Source organism: Cnephaeus nilssonii (genome assembly GCF_951640355.1).
Source record: "Cnephaeus nilssonii genome assembly, chromosome: 13".
Lineage (NCBI taxonomy): Eukaryota > Metazoa > Chordata > Mammalia > Chiroptera > Vespertilionidae > Cnephaeus > Cnephaeus nilssonii.
Window position 1 is genome coordinate 81,474,917 of NC_137084.1, and position 19,230 is coordinate 81,494,146.

At 61.4% G+C, this 19,230-nt stretch overlaps 1 protein-coding gene across 1 annotated transcript; it reads left to right on the top strand.

The window, feature by feature from the left end:
* Positions 1–3,210: 3,210 nt before the first annotated feature.
* On the top strand, positions 3,211–13,654 carry IL10RA (interleukin 10 receptor subunit alpha). The gene is made up of 7 exons (XM_079787767.1): positions 3,211–3,326; positions 5,159–5,279; positions 5,879–6,063; positions 6,914–7,083; positions 7,907–8,057; positions 9,396–9,505; positions 11,237–13,654. The coding sequence occupies exons 1-7, from the start codon at positions 3,266–3,268 to the stop codon at positions 12,149–12,151; spliced, it is 1,713 nt and encodes a 570-aa protein (XP_079643893.1). The 5' UTR covers positions 3,211–3,265; the 3' UTR covers positions 12,152–13,654.
* The last annotated feature ends 5,576 nt before the right edge of the window (positions 13,655–19,230 follow it).

Sequence of the window (19,230 nt, forward strand, 5' to 3'; positions counted from 1 at the left end):
ACAGGGATAGAAACTGCAAGCAGGGCCCCTGCTCACACCCTAGCCAGGCCTTCCTCCCCTGCTGCCCCTCCCCCAGGGAGGCCTGTTTAGGAGCAGCATCCTGAAGACAGAGATGAAGTAAGTGAAAATGAGTCAATGGAACCATCTCGACCTCAAAATTTGCCCTAAAAATTTCCCTGTGTGGCCATGGGGGCAAGATGTCCATCTCCCCAGGGCTGCCCACAGGTTCCCTGGGCTCATCACGTTCCCTTTACCAGCCCGGAGCTGTTTCTCCTCCCCTGGCCCTCGCTCTTTCTTTCTCTCTGTCAACTCACTAGACACTTGCCTTTTCCAAGAATTCTTCCAAGATTGGGAAGGGCATTGATAATATGGTGGTAAAAGCGTGAGCTCTGGCGTCAAACAGACCTGGACTGTTGTCTTAGCTCCGCCCCTCACTAGCTGAGTGATGCAGACCGGTGACATAATCTCTGACTTTCCATCTGTGAACCCTGATGATGATGCCAAGCTGGCAGGGTGGTCCTAAGGATTAAGTGAGACAATGCTGGTGCATTGGTCAGGGCAGTTAACACTAGCTGCTGTAACAAGTCCAGAATCTACATACAGAAGTTCACTCCTCACTCAGGTCACAGGCTGACATAGCTTGGGTGTCTTTCCTGCATGCTCCCCTCCAAGAGGCGATTCGGGGACCCAAGCTCTTTTCTTCCCCTTTGGGTCCTCTACTGGGCCCCTTCCACCTGGTGGACAGAAGAGCAAAGACAAAGAGACCAGGCCAGGAAGTGGTACCCCTTAATTTCACTTCCCGTTGGCTAAAACCCAGTCATTTATTCAATGTAATTGCAGGAGGAGCTAGGAAACATGGTGCCCTGTGTACCCAGGAAGAGGAAGTGAGGTTGCTAAGCCTCTAGCCAGTCTCTGCTGCACAATTTAGTGTTTAGGGTCCTATTTTATACACAGTAAGAGCTCAGTAAACAAAAGATACTATTATAATCATTTTCTATGATCTGTCCCGATACTGGTATGAATATACCGAATATACCAGATATCCCAGAACCATAGGGTAGACCTTTCAGACTTTGCACTGATAATGAATAGCCGACACAAGCCAACTGGAATTGGCAAAACAAGATATGGCACTGTGTCTGACATAACTCCTCCTTGGGGTGCCTCCCAGGACGGGGCAGGACACACTGAAATTCAGCTGCTGGCTCTGCTCTAAGCAAAAGGTTAACCCATGTCAGCCAGGGGGTGGTCTCGTCTTAACACAGGCATGCTAACCTACCCACCCTCCAGAGTTCTTCAAAAACGACATGTTCCCTCCGCTCCAAGTAGCCACTTCCTGCTGTCGGAACACCCTCTCCACCTGCTCTTTTCCCAGTTCCCCCTCCTTCCCTCAGGGCTCAGCGCGGTGGTCACCTCCTCCAGAGCCTTCTCGGTCCTCCACCCACCGTGGCCGAGTGCCTGTCCCTGGGCCCACAGTAGCCTCTACTCCCCTCCCCAGAGCACTCAGCACGACGTGGAAGTCTCGGCCCCCGTCTGCCTCTCGCTAGAGTGTCCGTCTCTCGGGGGCAGGGCCCTGGTTTTGATCATCATTTTACCCCAGTCCCGCAGCAGGGTCTAGCTCATCATGAGTGGGCCACGGTATTTGCCGTGTGAATGAATGAAGAATGAATGTGGGCAATCCTTTTTCAAAATGATAATGGTGTAAGACTTTTAAATTCTTACAGCTCAACAATAAAACCCAACAGTAAAGACAAGTTCAGAAAGAAACAGTACAGTGTACTCCTTCAAAAGGTCACTGGGGCCCGGCCAGTTGAGGGGTTGTGGGTCGACCTATGAACCAGGAGGTCACGGGTTGCGGGCTCGATCCCCAGTGTGGGGCATGCAGGAGGCAGCCGATCAATGATTCTCTCTCATCATTGATGTTTCTATCTCTCTCCCTCTCCCTCCCTCTCTGAGATCAATAAAAAACATATTTTTTTAAAAAAGGTCCCTGGGAACTAAAAAGTCATTTCTGAAAGCAGCCACACCCTCGCTCACGCCTGGGCACTTCGGAGCACTTCCTATCTCTCAGCTGAGCACCAGCGGGCGCAAACCCCTCCTCACCTTCACCCCGCGGCCTTCCTCGCCCTGTCGGAGGGCCTGGCGACACCTGGGGCCCAGCGACCGTGGGTCCTGTTGGACCCGCATCTACCCCTCCACTATCTATGCAGCTGGGGATCCGACCTTTATCCAGAAGTAAGGTCTTTCTAGTCCCAAAGTCATCCTCAGACAGCCTGGGACACCTCCCCGCTCTGCATGAACACCCTCTGAAGCGAAAGTGAAAGGGGCGATGTGTGTCCCCCACCCGCAGGGCAGCGCTTGCCTCTGGAGTGCGGCCTCAGTGAGGCAGGGGCGCAGGGCTGCCCTCCGCCAGCTGTCACCCCGCCACCCCGGGACAAACACAGAACGGTAAACGTGAGATTTCAGGCGAGAGAAGCCAGAAGAGGCTGGGAGCCTTCCTGCGGCCCCTCCAAAAACAGTCAGGGACAGGGAGCCTACTCTACCAGCGCCACCCCAGGCACCAGGGCAACGCCAAGACTCAGGCCCCCCGGGGCCGCCCTGAGCGCCTGGGACCGTCTGGGCCCCGACTGCCAGCCGCTGCAGCCCGCCCATCCCACCTTCAGCTCAACCACGTCTCCCTGCCCTCCGCACCCACAGGCAAGGCTGCCCCTCGCCAGGTGCATCCCAACTCACTCTCTCTCTCTCTCTCTCTCTCTCTCTCTCTCTCTCTCTGGTGCATCCCAACACACACACACACACACTCTCTCTCTCTCTCTCTCTCTCTCTCTCTCTCTCTCTGGTGCATCCCAACACACACACACACACTCTCTCTCTCTCTCTCTCTCTCTCTCTCTCTCTCTCTGGTGCATCCCAACACACACACACACACACACACTCTCTCTCTCTCTCTCTCTCTCTCTCTCTGGTGCATCCCAACACTCTCTCTCTCTCTCTCTCTCTCTCTCTCTCTCTCTCTCTCTCCCTCGCTCGGAGCCCCGCCCCGCCAGCCCCCACAGGCGCGCCCCGCCCCCGCCCTGCAGCTGCATCCTCCGTCCTCCCCAGCAGCCTGCGGTCCGCTCCGGAGGAGGCAGCCCCCCAGGCGCCGCCCGCTGACGTCAGCCTCGCGAGGCGTAGGTGGGGCGCTGGCCGGAGTTCTCAGTCTCAGTCCCGAGCCGGCGGAGGGCGCAGCCCGGCTTCGCTCCCCGGAGGATGCGGGACGCGCAGGATGCTGCCGCGCCTGGTCCTGCCGCTGGCCGCGCTGCTCTGCCTGGGCTGCGGGGCGCAAGGTAAGGACGGCCCTGCCCTGCCCTGCCCTGCCCTGCCCTGCCCTGGCCGCGCCCGCTGCGCTGTGTGGGTGGCCAAACCTGACCCCCAGCGTCCTCACCCCTGCGTGGAAGTTGAGTGTCCCACCGAGAACTCCGGCTGCTTGGCCTCTGGAGAGAGGGGCGCCCATCATCTGGCCCCTCCCGGGATCTCTCATCCTAGGGAGCCTGGCCTGGGGCTCACCCTTCCGGAAGGGGAAGAAGCTGAGATTGCTTAGGGGGGGGGGGGGGGGGCGGGGTGGCGGGGAGAGAGTTGAATGACCCTCTTCCTCAAGGCATGGCCCACCCGCCTGCCATCGGTGCTCCTGGCTTTCCTGCTGCTCTAGTTCAAAGGACTGGACCCTGTCCCCAGGAATGACCCCATCCCACCTGCCTACCTCCCTCCGCCCTCCAGCTCACCTATCCCAGCCTTTCCCTCGGGGACACCTGCCACCCCCCCCCCCCCCAGCCGCCTGGCTCCTTCTTTAGCCCCTGAGGCACCTCCACTGCCCCCTGCCTCCCGCTCCTCCCCTTAGCTCAGGCTCCTAACCCGCTGGCTGTCCTGCAGTTTCTGCAGCCAGAAGAGTAACCTGGAGAGAGAATGAGCGGCTGGGAGGTGGAGGGACCAGGGGCAGAGGGACCGAGAACGCGCAGCAGAACAGGCTCCGCTCACAGGACCAAGAGCTCAAAGACCTGCTGCGCCTCTCACTTTCCATCTAGCGCTTTGAAATCCAGACAGACTTGAAGATCAAAGACAATATAAGAAAGCAGGCGAGGGACAGGTAGACTTCTCAGTCAGCATGACAGTGAGAAGAAGGGAGCATTATTAGAGATGGTGGTCAGAGACCAGGGGAGCCTGAGGGAGTCCCGGACCGATGAGAGGCCGGAGGGGTCGGGAGGAGAGAGGGCAGCTGAGTGTGGGTGTGGGCCTTGAGCTGTTTCATCGCGCCTGGTGGACAAGACTCTTAATGTCGGTGTAGGTGCTGCCCTCTTACCAATGCGGGACGGGGTTCAGTGGGTTTGATAACTTGCCCAAGTCACACTGGCCTCTCCCGCGGTGAAGGTGGGGGAGAGGACGCAGGAGAGGGGGCTGGACTGGCCTTTAGTGTCTCAGAGCCCAGGGTGTCAGCTCTTTGTGGGAAGAGCCACTTCATTCTGTCTGTTCTCACCCAACCTGAGGCTGGGCATCTGGTTATAGGAGCTGGGGCATGGGGCACACCCTCAGCCTGGGGTTGCCCAGCAGACCTGTGAAGAGAAGGGGGCAGCTGCCCACAAGCAGGTAGCTGTGTGCCCAAAGAGCGCCAGAGAAGAGGCCTGGGGCCGGAGCCAGGCCTGGGGCCGGAGCAGGGACCCGGTCTGCGGAGGGAGGGCAGGCCTTGGAATGGGGCTGGAGCAGGGGCAGGGGGTGGGCAGAGCCAGGGGCCAGCTCCTCCCAGGGCTCACTGTGGACATACCGTAGCCCTCAGCCCTGCCTCCTCCCGGGATGCACTGCACCCAGCTTGGCTCTCCTCAGCCACCACTTCTGCTCCTGAGCGCAGCCTGCACAGGACTCTGATTTAAGGGCCCCACTCCTCCCCTATTGCCCTGGCGCCTTGGGCAAGTCACTTACCCCTCTGAGCTGCCATCTCCTCCCAGGAAACTGGGGTGATGAACGCCTGCCTGGGGCTGTTGTGACCCTGAAATGAGGCAGTATATGTAGGGTACTTGGCTCCCAATGAGGCACTCCGTAGGGGGGAGCTGCTAAAAGGCTCGCTACCCTCCCCCTCAGCATCTTCATCCGGGCCCCTGCCAGCCCTGAAACTGGCCCTCCTCCCCAGGGACAGTGCTGCCCAGCCCTCCATCTGTGTGGTTCGAAGCAGAGTTTTTCCACCACATCCTCCACTGGACGCCCATCCAGAATCCGTCGGAAAGCACCCGCTATGAAGTGGAGCTGCTGAAGTACGGAGGCGGGAGGCGGGAGGCGGGAGGCGGGGGGAGGGGAGTCGGGTCAGGGAGGTGGAGGAGGGAGCAGGTGCAGCCATCCCCATCTAGCATCCGGCACAGGAAGATGGTGCCTTGCGACTGAAGGGACACCAGGAAGGGCCCTAGCACATACCCCCCCACTGGCCGGGGCTGACCGGCGGGCTGGCTGTGTCACCTGCACGGAGCGGTGCTCTGGGGGCTCTGGGGGGGGGGGGGAGCCACCGCAGTGTCTTTCTCCTCAGGACTTGTCTGTCTTATGGAGGAGCAGGAACAGCACACACAGAGCTAAGAGACAAGGAGCCCGAGGACCGCGCGTGTGGCTGGGAGGAGGCACTGGGCTGTGTTGCAGGCGCAGCAAGTCCCCCTGTGGAGCTGGCCTCGAGCCGTACAGGGTTCAGTCTGGGGGCCTTTAGACACAGAGTTGGCTCGGGGTCCCAGGCCAGCGCAGAGCCCCTGGCAGTGAGATGCCCTGCGCCAGGGGGAGCACCCCAGGCTCCATCCCAGCCGCTCCCGCCTCTTGCTTCCTTCTTAAAGAAGACGGGTGTGAGCCAGTGCCTGCCCCTCTGTCCCCCCAGGTATGGGATGGAGCCCTGGAGGTCCGTGTCCAGCTGCAGCCAGACCCCGGTGCCGTCCTGCGACCTCACCATGGCCACCCTGGACCTGTACCACAGCAACGGCTACCGAGCCAAAGTCCGGGCCGTGGACAGAGGCCAGCGCTCCAACTGGACTTTCACCAAGACCCGCTTCTCCGTGGACGAAGGTGCGTCCCCCGCGGGGCCTGGGGCTTGGCTTTGGGGGTCCCGTGCAGCCAGAGGCTCAGTCTAGACTGTTCTCTGAGTTCCCATAGCGCACAGTGTCAGCTCAGCTTCCGGACGAGGCAAAACAAGTCTGAGTCAGGACTTTGGAGAAGGGTTAGATGGAAATAGTCAAGTTGTTGGCGATGGAAAGGGAACTGGATTGTTTACCCACAGAGGGAAGTCTCCGTGCCGGGGCCGCGGGGCCAGGCCCGTGTGCTTAGCGGGTTCTGGAGAGGAAGCGAGTCTGTACGCGCTGAGCACAGGGAAGCAGGCAGCAGGCAGGATGGGGCCAGCCCCCCTGCCCCCCGTGAGGGATGGACTCCCCAGGGTCAGAGTGGGAGGCTCTGAAGGGAGGGCTGGGGTGCCACTGAGGAAAAGGCGGGAGACGCTTTGCAGGGGTGGGAGACAAGAATAAGCCCACTCAGTCGGGAGCTTCCCCCTGCGGTGCGGATGCAAGGGCTGTGACTGTGACAAGCCTGCCCTGCAGAACCCAGGGCCAGGCCACTGGTCCGGGGTGTCAGGGTCATGGGCCCCCAGCGCCCATGTGTGGGCCAGCGCCGCTGGCTGCAGGAACTCGGGTGTGCTTACAACCCCGCATGTCTCCTGGCCCAGCCTCCAAGCTTTGAATGGGCCTTGAACGGACCCAGGGCACCTGTCGTTGTAACGCGCTCCCCAGCAAGGCCCAGCGCTCCGCTAGGTTGGAAAGCTGTGGCCCAGGTTTTACGGGGGTAAAGCTTGGCCCTGGAGGCCCGGCCTGGGGCGGGGCAGGCCCTCCTCGGCCTGCGGGCCTCACGGCTTTGCCTCCCCACTCAGTGAGCCTGACGGTGGGCAGCTTGGAGCTGGAGATACACGATGGCTTCATCCTGGGAAAGATCCAGCTGCCCAGGCCCAAGGTGGCCCCTGCCGGCGACACCTACGAGCGCATCTTCCCCCACTTCCGCGAGTACGAGGTCTCGATTCGCAAGGTGCCGGCATACCGTGAGGTACGGGGCTCCCAAGGCCGTGGGACCTGCGCCCCTGCCCCTCGCCCCTCGCCCCTGGTGCCTGCAGAGGGAGGTCCTGGGGCGCACAGGGAGCTGAGAGCACCTCCGCCTAAGCGGTGCCCCTGCAGGCGGCGGCACCGCACGGGACATTTCGTAACCATTGCTCCCATCCCCTTGGAGGGGCTGTTTCATCCCATTGACTAGAGGGCAGTGAGGCTCAGGGGCTGTGGCATTGACACCCCATAACTGGGAGATCTGGAACCTGCAGAATCACCCTTTCCCTGACACCACAGCAGAGCCCACCGCGTCTGGGAATGCCCTCAGCATCTACGGAACCCACCCTTTTCTCTTTAATACAAAATAAGCCAGGTGCCCCCACGGCTGCTGCTGCTCAGGGCTGGAACCGCAGCCCACACCTGGAGGGCCGTGGGTCTGATTCCCAGTCACGGGCATGTACCTCGGTTGCAGGTCCGATGCCCAGCCCTGTCGGTGCACATGCGGGAGGCACCAATCAATGTTTCTCTTTTCCCCGCCCCCTCCCTCCCTTCCACTCCCCTAAAAACATCAATCAATCAATCAATCAATCAATGGAAAAAACAAACCCCAAGTGAGGATTATAGGTCCCGTAGTCACAGAGCTCGCGTCTGTGCTCATCCAGGGCTTCTTACGGTGAAGAAGGAGCAGAGGGCGCCCGCCAGCTCTCAGGGCCCGGGGGGAGCTCTCAGGGCCCGGGGAGAGCTCTCAGGGCCCGGGGGGAGCTCTCAGGAACCGGGCGGCCATGGGAAACCAGCTGTTTTGTTTATTGCTGGTGCTTTCATTTCAGTTCACAAACAAGAAGGTGAAGCACGAGAACTTCAGCTTCCCGACCCCCGGCGAGTTTGGGGAGTTCTGTGTCAGGGTGAAGCCGGCTGTGAGCTCCCGCCTGAACAAGGGGGTCTGGTCGGAGGAGGTGTGCTTCCTGCTCGCCCAGCAGTGTGAGTCGGTCAGGGCAGCGGCCCCGGTGGGCGGGGGGCAGCAGGGCCTGCGCATCCACCCTCCGGGGAGCTGCTGGTGCCACCCGCCAGGCACGCCCCGTGTCCTTCTCCGCCCTCGCCAGGCCTGTGAGCCATCTATCTCTCCCACCGTCCCCAGGAGAGTGAGCAAGCCCAGGCTCAGTGTGTAAACTGTGTCCCGGGCGCGGAGGCAGGGCCAGGCCTCCTGATTCTGTGCAGCTTCCGCTTTGGCGGGTGCCCGGCCCCTCGCTCGGTCGGCTGGGCAGTCCCTGTGGGTTGCAGTCCCCTCCGGATCTCGCTGAAGGGCCTTCTCCTCACCTCCCCAGCCCTCAGAGGGGACAGGACCCCTTGCCACAGCTGCTGAAGTCAATAAATAAATGCCAGGCTCTCGGCCGGGCACTGGGAGGGGGGTTGGTGAAGACCAGGCTCCTGCCCGAGGATCTGCCAGTGGCTGGGGACAGGGTGTGCCCAGAGGAAGCTGTAAGCAGCACCTCAGGACGGCACAGGCCAGGTGCCCGATGAGTCAGGCCCGCACTCGGGCACTGGGGGTGCCCGGTCAGGTGTGGGCAGTGTCCGGGAAGGAGCCCGTGAGTCCTCACAGCTTCACAGGGCCCTTCGGGGCGTGAAGGACACGAGCAGCTCGCTGCCATCAGGCCTCCCCTCATGTCGGCAGCGAGATGCCATCTGTGGGTCAGGCCTCGAGTGTCTTCCACATCCACTCGCTGATGCACGAAGCAGCGTGGCGTCGGGCCTGGGTTCAGATCCTGCTTCTCCTCTAGGAGGCACGTGACCTTGGGCAAGTCCCTTAACCTCTCTGGACCTCAGGGTTCTAATCTGTGAAAAGGGGATGACGCTCGCCTTTCCCTCCTGAGCGTGTCCTCACGGTCAGGTAACGGGCGAAGGCGCCGCAGGTGGCACACGCCGTGGACTTCACAGCCACGTGTGGAGTCAGCCCCGCATTGTCCCATTTCATAGATGAGGAAACGGGCTCAGAGGCTCACGGCTAGTAGGTGGGGGCTGGGACTTGAACCCAGGCCCGGCTGCCATCCCGCTGTGCTTGCCCTCTGTGCCCGACTCTGCCCTGTGTGCTGACTGTGAGCGCGGAGGGCGGCAGCCGTCACTGGGCGGAGAGACATTCTCGGGCCAGAGTCGGGGCCAGGCAGGGTTCCCCGGGACCCAGACACGTGTAGAGGCAGCCTGGGTGGTGGGGGTCCCGTGGGCCACTCAGCGAGTAGCTCCCGAGAGCGGCCACAGACCCCAAGGACTGCCCCTCCGTGTCCCCCGGGCCGGCCACAGCGCCTCTCTGTCTCTGGGCTGCAGACTTCACCGTGACCAACCTCAGCGTCTCCTTCACCCTGGTCCTGCTGCTCTGCGGGGCCGTGGCCCTCCGCCTGTACCTGTGCCACCCGCGGAAGCTGCCCGCCGTCCTGGTGAGTCTCAGAGAGGCCGCTGCCCGTCTGCAGCCCCACGGACCCGGGAAGCCAGGTGCCCAGTCTCAGCCTGTCCTCCCCTCAGCCCGGCGCTATCAGGAGGCACCTCCAGGCACCCTGGGCGGAGGGAGGACTGACCGCAGTGCTGAGAGCCGTGCCTCCTGGCGGCCCGGTGACCGGCATCCTGAGCAGTCCCATCCCGCACGTTCTGTTGTTCCTGTTTAACTCACAGTCGGCCGCGGACCGGCCTGTGCATGAGCACCTCGGAGGCAGGTGCCTTTATTGGCCTCCTTTAACAAGTAAGGAAACTGAGGCAGAGAGAGGTTGTTACAGGCACAGGGCCACACAGCCAGGGCGAGTCAGGATGGAGCCCAGCCTTCCCCACGCCTTGTGGCTGGAAGATCTCAGAGAGAAAGGACCAGGGCTGGAAGGGCTGGCCTGGGCTGCTCTCCGAGTGGAGAGGGGAGTGGGGGGTTGGGTGCTGGAGAGGAGGGGCCATGAGGATGCTGACATCTGTATTCCTCCCCCACCCCGTCCCTCTTCCTCGGGTAAGCAGCCTGCAGCACAGCCTCCAGCACTCAGCTGCATCTCCGGCCTGTGGCCTGTCTCCGGCCGGGGCTCAGCTTGCCCACCCTCCCCACCCGGCTCAGGGCTGCAAGAGGGCCTTCAGGGGAGCCCAGGGTTTCAGGGGAAAATAAGGAGGGAGACAGAGACCCTCGGAAAGTGTTCTGAGGAAGAGGTCCAGGAAGCAGGGAGGTGGGGAGGGTGGGGGGAGGCCACCTGGCTCAATTCGGGTCTTTTTCCAGCAAAAAAGAACTATGTTCTTAGCTGTAGGCCCTGGGTAGAGGTAAGACAGGGAGCCGGGGCCAGGGCCTTTAAAGGGCTGCTTGGACCAGCAGACGCGCTGCTCAGCGTCCTCGCTCCGGCTCTGAGCAGATGCGTGGTCCAGCAGATGCGTGGCGTCACCTGCTGGACGGGTGTTAGAGCATATTCCCTGTGCGGGGCCCAGAGCTGGGGGGCAGGGGAGGGGTGGTATAGAGAGGAGAGCACCCACAGGCCTGCCCTCGGCACGGGTAACTCGCCAACAGAGGGCGGGGCGAGTGGGCAGAAGAGTCAGCATTAAGCGGTTTCCCTCGGGGCCCTCGGCAGTCAGCGTCCTGGTTCTGTGCTTGTCCCGCTGCCCACGGCGGCCGCCCTGTGTGTGTGCATTTTAAAAACAAAGGAATGGGACGGGGTAGGATAGGTAGCACAGGTCCCAGGCCGCGGGAGCACAAGCATTTTGAGAAGCTGGTTGTAGTTATTCCTGCGTGAGGTATATAGCTATGGGCTGCTTGTACACAGATTGTTGTAGAGCACATTTCTTATTTGGGGTCGTAGTCAAAAGAGTCTGGAACACACATTTAGGTCCCGCCGCGGCCAGCCTGCTCTCGGGGCTGAAAGCACGGCCACTGAGAACAGCACGCAGCCCTCCCATCCGCCCGTCCTGCCGCCTGGGCCCAGGGATGCGGCTTCTCTGTATCCGGGCCTGAGCTGACCTGAGAATTTCATTAGGGAAAACTCAGTCTGGAACTAAACCAAAGGAACGAGGGAGTGTCCTCCAGGCTGTGTCCCCCTCCTGGAGCCGTGCCCCCTGAGCGTCCCTCACAGACTGACCACGACCTCCCCTGGCGACGCTGGGGTGGGTGCCTGCAGGGGACCTCCGCCTCACCCCCTCTGCCCTCCCCTCTCCAGGTCTTCGGGAGGCCCAGTCCCTTCAGCCCCGTCAGCCCCGTCAGCCAGCTCCCCCGCCCCGAGACCCGAGACACCATCCATGCCATCGATGAGCAGGCCTTCGCCAAGGTGTCCCCGGAGCTGAGGAACTCCGAGCTGCACGGCAGCACTGACAGTGGCTTCGGCAGTGCCAAGCCGTCCTTGCAGACCGAGGAGCCCCAATTCCTCCTCCCGGACGCCCTCCCCCAGGCCGGGGGCACCCTGGGAAAGGGGGCCTCCCTGGAGCCCGAGAGCAGCTGCAGCAGTGCCAGCACCGACAGCGGCATCTGCCTGCAGGAGCCCCGCCTGAGTCCCGGCGCAGAGCCCCGCTGGGTGCAGCAGGCGGGGGGCCAGGAGGACAGCGGCATTGGCCTCGCCCACCACTCTGAGGGGCGGACTGGGGATGAACGGGGTGGCTCAGGCTTGGGCCAAGTCGGTCCCCTGGGGCCTGAGGCAACAGAGGGAGAAGACCCAGCTGCGGTGGAATTTCAGGGCTACCTGAAACAGACCAGAGGCACGGAGGAGCAGGCAGTCACGGCGGGCTGCCTGGAAGAAGAGGCCTCCTCCGCTGATGACTTTGTCCCCCAACTCAGGATGTGCCTGGATGCCAAGGAAGCCTGGTCCCCACCAGCCGTGGACAAGGGCTACTTGAAACAGGACCCCCCAGAAGTGACTCTCGCTCCCTCAGGGGCCCTGGCTGGACAGTGGAACCCCGCAGCTGAGGAATGGTCACTCCTGGGCGTGACCAGCTGTGGGGACCTGGGGACATCTGAGTGGAGCTTTGCCCAGGATCTCGCCCCTCTGGGCTGCGTGGCGGCCCCGGGCGGCCTCCTGGGCAGCTTCGACGCAGACCTGGTCACCCTGCCCCTGATTTCCAGTCTGCACGCCAGTGAGTGACTCAGAAGAAGGGGCTGCCTTTGACTTCAGCCATGCCCTGCCGGGTCTGAGGAGGGCCCAGGGTCAGAGGGGGGCATGATGCCAGTCTGGGCGCTGCTCTCTGCTGTGCAGGGACCTGCAGGCTCCGGCAGAGCCTCCTCCCTGCTGGCACTCTGCCTCTGTGACAAGGGTCATTTGCTCAGGGAATCGGGGTTTCCTGGAGTTGGGGTGAGGCCGCCGGGCTGAAGTCAGCTCCCAGCCAGGCATAGCCCTGAAGCCAGCCTTGTGTCAAGGCCTCACAGCAGGGTTCATGTCAAGGGGAAAGGAGAGAGCAGTGACCACGTGTGACTCTGAGTGGCCAGCTGGTCACCACCCTTCCTGGGAAGGTCCCGGGGAGGAGCTCCCGCCCCGCAGGCCTCCCAGGTCAGCCAGTCAGTCAACTCTCATGACGGAGCCAGTGTGGGGTAAAAGGAACTGAGCCCCGGCAGGGGCCTGTGGCTCCGAACCATCCTCCGGGTGTGTCCTGTCTGCTTCCCAGCAAGGAGAGCGGCAGCTCTGGGGTCCCTGCCGTGGCCACACCCCTCCGGGCCACACCCTGACAGCAGCACTGAAACCTTGGGGATTTGCGTTGGTCAAATCTCAGCCCTTCAGGCAGCCGCTGGGTGTGGGCACCAGCTGGTCTGCCCCGGAGGCTGAGGTTGGCACCTGCGGTGTTTGCCCTGACCCCCAGCTGCGGACCCAGAGGACGGGGCGGGCTGCGCTCCCTGCTCTCCGTGCTCAGCTGCACAGCCTGGCCTCCCTTCTCGGGTCTGCTCCGTCTGTGAAATGAAGGGCTCTCCATTGGAAGCTGGCCCCGAGGCCACATCTCCAGCCGGGCCCGGGCTGGGTGGGAGGAAGCTACCGCGGCCTGTGTCTGCACAGAGCCAGCTTCTTCTCGCACGGAGAGGACCCGAGCGGACGTCCAGGCTTCATGCCAGAGCGGCAGGCACTGGGCCCGGCAGGGGCAGGTGTGCGCCCAGCTCCCAGTGAGTCTGGAGTATGAATTCACAGCCGCTTACAGTCCGTGGGCAAAGACCTGGGCGGGGGGCGGGTGGGCTGACCCCTGTCATCCGCGGCCTGCACTCCAGGGGCAGCTGGGAATAGACGTTCTGGCCCAGGGAGTCCAGCCAGAACCCTCCACACTGCCCGGCCGTGCTAGGCCAGCCTGGGAACAACCCCCTCGGAGACAGGCCTGAGGGAGGACTCCTTAGGGTTCGGGGGCGGTTTACTTATTCCGTTGTCTTATTTACTGAAGAACAGCATTGTGCAGTAAAGAATTCTGGGTACTCCAAGAGCCTGGAAGTTCCCATTAAGCTCCCCGTTTCTCGCTGTGTGACCTTGGGCTGGTCACGTCCTCATCCGTTTCATCTGTAAAACCAGAAGGCAGGGCCTGACTGGTCTCGGCCCGGGGCGTGCGGCTCTGCGGGGAAGGAGGTGTGCGGGCCTTGAACACACAGCTGTGCAAATGAGCGATGTCGTTTTTATTCCAATAAATTGTCAGGACAAGAATCATAGGACACCAGTCGGATTTCTTTTTTTAAAAAAATATGTTTTTATTTATCTTTAAAGAGAGAGGAAGGGAGAGGGGTAGAGAGATAGAAACATTGTCGAGGAGAGAGAAGTATCACCAGTCTGCTGCCTACTGCACACCTCCTACTGGGGATCGAGCCCACCGAACCAGTGACCTCTTGGTTCAGATTCATGGGTCAGCGCTCCACCCCCGAACCACAGGAGGATTCTGATGGCACAGCAGCTGGTGCGGGCAGTGGCTGCTGGTGGCTGAGGGTGGGAATGAATGAGGTGTGATGTTGCCCTGAGGACTGAGGGCCAGCCGAGAGGAAGCCCTGGGCTACCACTCGCCGTCTGTGGCCTGGGGCGAATGACCGGTCCTTTCTGACTGCGTTCGGTTCCCTCATCTGTAAGCTGGGAGGGACGGCTCGCTGGGGAGTCGCGCAGTGTAAATGAGACCGCATCTGCAGAGCTTCACACCGCCCAGCACACGCAGAATCATGGCCATTGGCTGCTTGTTGTGGTTAATCCTCACCCGAGGATATTTTCCCATTGATTTTAGAGAGAGTGAAAGGGAGGGAGTGGAGAGAGCATCGACGTGAGAGACACACGTCGATTGAATGCACCCCGTCCACGGCTGGGGATCGAGCTTGTAATCAGAATCGAACCCGGGACCCTTCAGTCTGTGGGCTGACACTAACCACGGAGCCAAATGGGTGAGGGCTGTCAGTGTCGTAAAGCTGAGTGGGAGGTGGACAGTTTTTCTTGGGAAAGGTGAGCATGAAAGAGATCACGAAAATGCATGCGAATGGAAGTAGGCAGGCCCTGAGGGGAGGCGGGACAACGTTCTGTGTGTAAATCCTGACAGCGGGGACTGACACGCGGCATTCCCTCCCTCTAGCAGGCAGCCCCCAGGCCTCTCGGGAGCCCGCACCTGCCCCCGGACCTGGGGGCCTGGGGCACGCCCAGGTGCTTCTAGCGCGGAAGTGAGCTGCACACCTTCTGAGAGCAGCGCCTTCTGAGAAAAGCCACAGGCCTGGACTGCCTCGCCCCTCAGCCACGCCGCGCGGGGCAGAGTCGTGGCTGCGGCCCCTGAGCCTCAGTCACTGCTCTTGCCCCTGCATCCCTCCCCGCTGCCTCTCCCCGCACTCGCACTCGGAGCGGGCGTCCAGTTCTGGGGGAGGGCCGGTCCCTTTGCCTTCAGAGAACATGGCTTTGCCGGAGGCTCCTTGTCTGATGGGGGAGGTGGGGGTTGGTCACTCTCTCCTGAAAACGCGTGTGGGAGCTGGCTCTCCCCAGGAAAAGGCCCGGAGGCAGTTTGGGTGGAGACTGACCCAGAGGTGAACATGAAGTCAGAGAAGGGGGCATCAGATTCGGGGAAGCAGAGCGGCGAGGAGCGGGGAGTCCTCGCTGAGCTCTGGCTGCACCCCGCCTCCCTCTCCAGAAGGAGGGGATGCCCGGCACAGCAGGGCCAGGGAGAGCTGGAGAGGCGGGGAGAGGGCCAGGCTTCTCAGGAAGGCGCCTGAAGTCCCCGGCAGGAGGCCCGTTTGTTATTACACCCAGTGCCCTCCTCGGGCCTTTCCAGGCTGCGGAGTGTGTGATTCTGCACTTTCTGAGCTAACGGAACTTCCTCTTCGCAGGGAGAGAGGGGAAATGGACCCAGTCGACTGGAGAGGAAATTCTGTGAACTGTGTTTCCCAGCTTTGCAATGGCTGCAGTCAGTCCGCTCCTCTTCCCCAAAATATCTCCCCCCGCCCAGCACACACACCATTGTGGGGCCCACACCCACTGCCCCCCTGTGCCCGGCAGCCCAGGGGTGCGGGCCTGTGCCCCCCGGGCAGCACCTGGTATTGGGGAGCGGCAGGTTGAACGGTACGTGCAGATGTTATCGAGTGCCAGCCCCGAGGACACGATGTGGTGAGAGGCGTGACTCATCTGTTTCCTGCCCTGGTCACGCGTTTGGGGGTTTCTTTTAAAGCAAACCCACGATTTAAAAGTCAATGTGTTTTATCAATGACCCACAGCACCTTTTCTCACTAACAACTTGATCTTGACTTCCCCTGTCCCCCCCCCCCCCCCAAAACATTCGCGAAAGGTGGAGATGCAATCGACACTGCCCGGGAGGGCAGCTGGTCAAAGGTAGAGTGAGTCAGGGAGTGGAGGGGGCAGAGGGGCCTGGCTGAAGGCATTTCTTGTCGTCGGCATTGCATTTCCTCCAGAAACACAGTGTCAGGCACCTCGCTGTGCCAGGCAGGGCCCAGCCCGGGTCCAAGTGGGGAACAAGAGAGGCCCCGGTTCAGGGAGGCCCCATAGGTTATGAAGATAAACATCAAGCTAATACAAAGACTAACGACTACGATCTTATAATCAGTGATAAGTTCCATGAAGAACCTAAAATGCCACCCAAGGGCTGGGGGCGGGAGGCCGTGTCAAAGGGGGAGCCCGGGCCCCCATGGCAGCCTTGTACAGCCCGGGAGAGGAAACCGAGGCCCAACTGCCGTTCCAACCTCCCCCAAGACGGACCTTGGCCGTCAGCGCCAGGAAGGCCACGCCACACGCCTCTCCAGCCCCCGCAGCGAGGAGACCGGGCATGACAGCAACCCTGGCCGTTTCCTCCCCAGAGAAGGTGATGTGGTCTAAATGCCAGCCTTTCTCCTCTGTTCTCAGCTCCCCGCCCTCTCCCAGCAACACCCTCCGTGGGGCACAGCTCACACCCATTGCTGGTGGGACGATGCCTGATTCAGGAATCAATAAGGCAAACCAGGTCTTCACATTCATTCCGTGACTTCGGAGAAGCGGAGAGGAGTAACGGGACGATGTGTCTTCATCGGTCAGGCTGCCATAGGCGCAGGCCGAGAGCCATTTCATTCCCGCAGTTCCGGAGGCTGGGCAGTGCAGGGTCCAGTGCCAGAGGGTTCCGTTTTTGGGGAGGACTCTTTCTGGTTTGCAGATGGGCCCCCTCTCCCTTTGTCCTCATGTGGCCGAGGGAGGGATTTAAGAAAGGGGAGAGGACCCGGCCGGTGTGGCTCAGTGGTTGAGCGTCGACCCATGCACCAAGAGGTCACTAGTTCAATTTCTGGTCAGGGCACAGGCCCAGGTTTTCATGCTCGATCCCCAGTAGGGGGTGATGTTTCTCTCTCATTGAGGTTTCCATCTCTCTACCCTTCTCCCTCTCTCTAAAAATCAATAAGAACATATTTTTAAAAATAAAAACAATCTATGTTTTTTAAAGAAAGGGGGAAAGGGAGAGGGGGGAAAGGGAGAAGGGGAAAGGGAGAGGGGGAAGGGAGAGAGAGCCTGCAAGAGGGAGACATCGGGTCTCTCTTCTTATAAAGGCACTAATCTCATCATGGGGCCCCACCCTCATGACCTCATTTAACCCTAATCGCTTTCTAATACCTTCAAATTAGGGGATTCCGGCGTGAAAGGCTCTGCTCATCCCTTGACGGGTGACCACAAACCCTGGGTGCGGGGGTGAGGACTCAGGGAGAGACACCGAGGCCGCGCAGCCAGCGCGCAGTCAGCATGCTCTGCTTGAGGAGCAGCGGCTGTGTCCCTCAGCTCTGTGAGCGACAGAGCCAGGCTCCGGCTTTCACCAGCCTCGCAGCCCCAGCCACATCCTCCCAGGCTGTGCTGTTCCGTAGCCAATTGCAGCCTCGTGCGGGGTTCGCTGGAGGCTTTTGGTAAGTCCGTCTGTCTGCAGAGGTGGTGAGCTCTGGCGTCGGCCTGGGGCAGACTGGCATAAGATAGGCAAATGCCTGCGTATGGGGTGCCACACCTGGATGCCTCCCCCGGCACAGGAAGGAGGGGTTCATGGATGGTAAGGCCCCAGAATGGCCTGGAGAGGACAGAAATATCCTTCAGGGTCCTGCCCCCTCCCCTGCGGCACCCTGACCCTGGTGGTGTTTCTCACCCTCCAGGTCCCCACACTCCCATCTGCCCACCCCTCAGGGCAGCTCCTCCAAGTACCACCTGCCTCAGAACCCCAGCATTCATCCTCCCAGCTTCTCCCCAGGCCCAAGGCGGCTCCCGGGGACCTGGCCCCAGCAAGGCACCGGGCACAGGCTGAGCTGCGCGGGCGCTGCGCTGACTCCCGTCTCACTCAGTGTGAGAATCCCTCCTGCCGACCAGTGCTGGGTGGATGGTCCTGCTGTCATCAAACTCCACCCTCCGCGCCCACTGCCCCTAAGGCACCGCCCCTCCCCGTCCATACCTTTAAATGCCCACTGGATGCTGAGGGCCCCCCCACGGCCCGCAGGGCTTCTCCCCTGAACCCCGAAGCCTCCTGGGCAGCCTTTCGCCGTGATGATGTCCTGCTTCCCACTCCCTTGGTCCCCAGGCCGCCCCTCCGGAGGACACGGTGCCCCCAGCCACCCAGCCGTTCCCTCCACACCACACTGATCCTCTGGGAAGGTCCTATCAGCTCTACCTTCCAAACAGGATCATCCAACCACTGTTACCACCCCACTCGCCCTTCCAGGCCCACCACCCTTGCGCCTCAGGGACCACGGCGCGGCCCGCGGCCCCCTGTGCTCCTTGGTCCCATCGGTGCGGCCTGCGCAGCGCACTTAGTCTAGGGCAGCAGTCAGTGCGCCCTTTACAAAGCAGGGAAGCCCGGCCTGCGTGCCTCAGGGCTTCAGCCTCGACCTATGACCCAAGAGTTCACAGTTCAATTCCCGGTCAGGGCACATGCCTGGGTTCCGGACTTGATCCCCAGTGTGGGGCGTGCAGGAGGCAGCCGATCAATGATTCTCTCTCATCAATGATGCTTCTACCTCTCTCTCTCTCCCCTCCTCTCTGAAACCAATACAAATCTACTTTAAAAATAAAAATAGAGTGTCATCTGTGCAGCATCCTTAGTCTGGGACCCTGACAGTGTGGTCTTTATAAAGTAGAACTCAGGTCATGTTAACCCTCTGCTGGAAGCCCCCTCTTTGGCCAGACACAAGGTCAAGTGCAAAAGCGCTGGTGTCTGCCGACTGGCCTGACCGCCTCCCGCACTCCCCTTGGCCGGTCCCGGGCAGGCCCTGGTTCTTCCCAGGTCTCCCCTGGACCCCTTCCCCGTTTTATTGATGTGTTTCCCTGATGGAGCCTCCTTGGCGAGGCCTTTGCCAACCCCCCTGTCTGAGTGCCCTCCCCACCTCTGCCCCACCCCCCTAGACCCAGCTCTCTCCGTCACTAACCCTTGCCTGGAGCGGTAGGACCTGTGGGTGTGTGTATTGGCTCAGAGTTGGGCTCTCCCAATAAAGAGGAGGCCTGTGGGGGCAGGGACTTGCTCTCCTGGGCTCACTCCTGCACTCCCAGGACCCTGAGCACAGAGGAGGCCCTCCGTTTGTATTTGCTGAAGGAGGGAGGGAAGGAAGGAAGGAGAGAGGGAGGGAGGGAGGGAGGGAGAGAGGGAGGGAGGGAGGGAAGGAAGGAAGGAGGGAAGGGGAAAGGGAGGGAGGGAAGGAAAGAAGGAGGGAGGGAAAGGGGAGGGAGGGAGGAAGGGAAGGGGGAAGGGAGGGAGGGAGAGAGGGAGGGAGGGAGGGGAGGAGGAGGGAGGGAGGGAA

What these genes read in the sequence shown, in the direction of transcription:
- IL10RA (XM_079787767.1), top strand. Translation starts at nt 3,266, where the DNA reads ATGCTGCCGCGCCTGGTCCTGCCGCTGGCCGCGCTGCTCTGCCTGGGC. An exon ending in TATGAAGTGGAGCTGCTGAA is followed by an intron (nt 5,280 to 5,878) that starts GTACGGAGGCGG and finishes CTGTCCCCCCAG; the next exon opens with GTATGGGATGGAGCCCTGGA. An exon ending in CTTCCTGCTCGCCCAGCAGT is followed by an intron (nt 8,058 to 9,395) that starts GTGAGTCGGTCA and finishes TCTGGGCTGCAG; the next exon opens with ACTTCACCGTGACCAACCTC.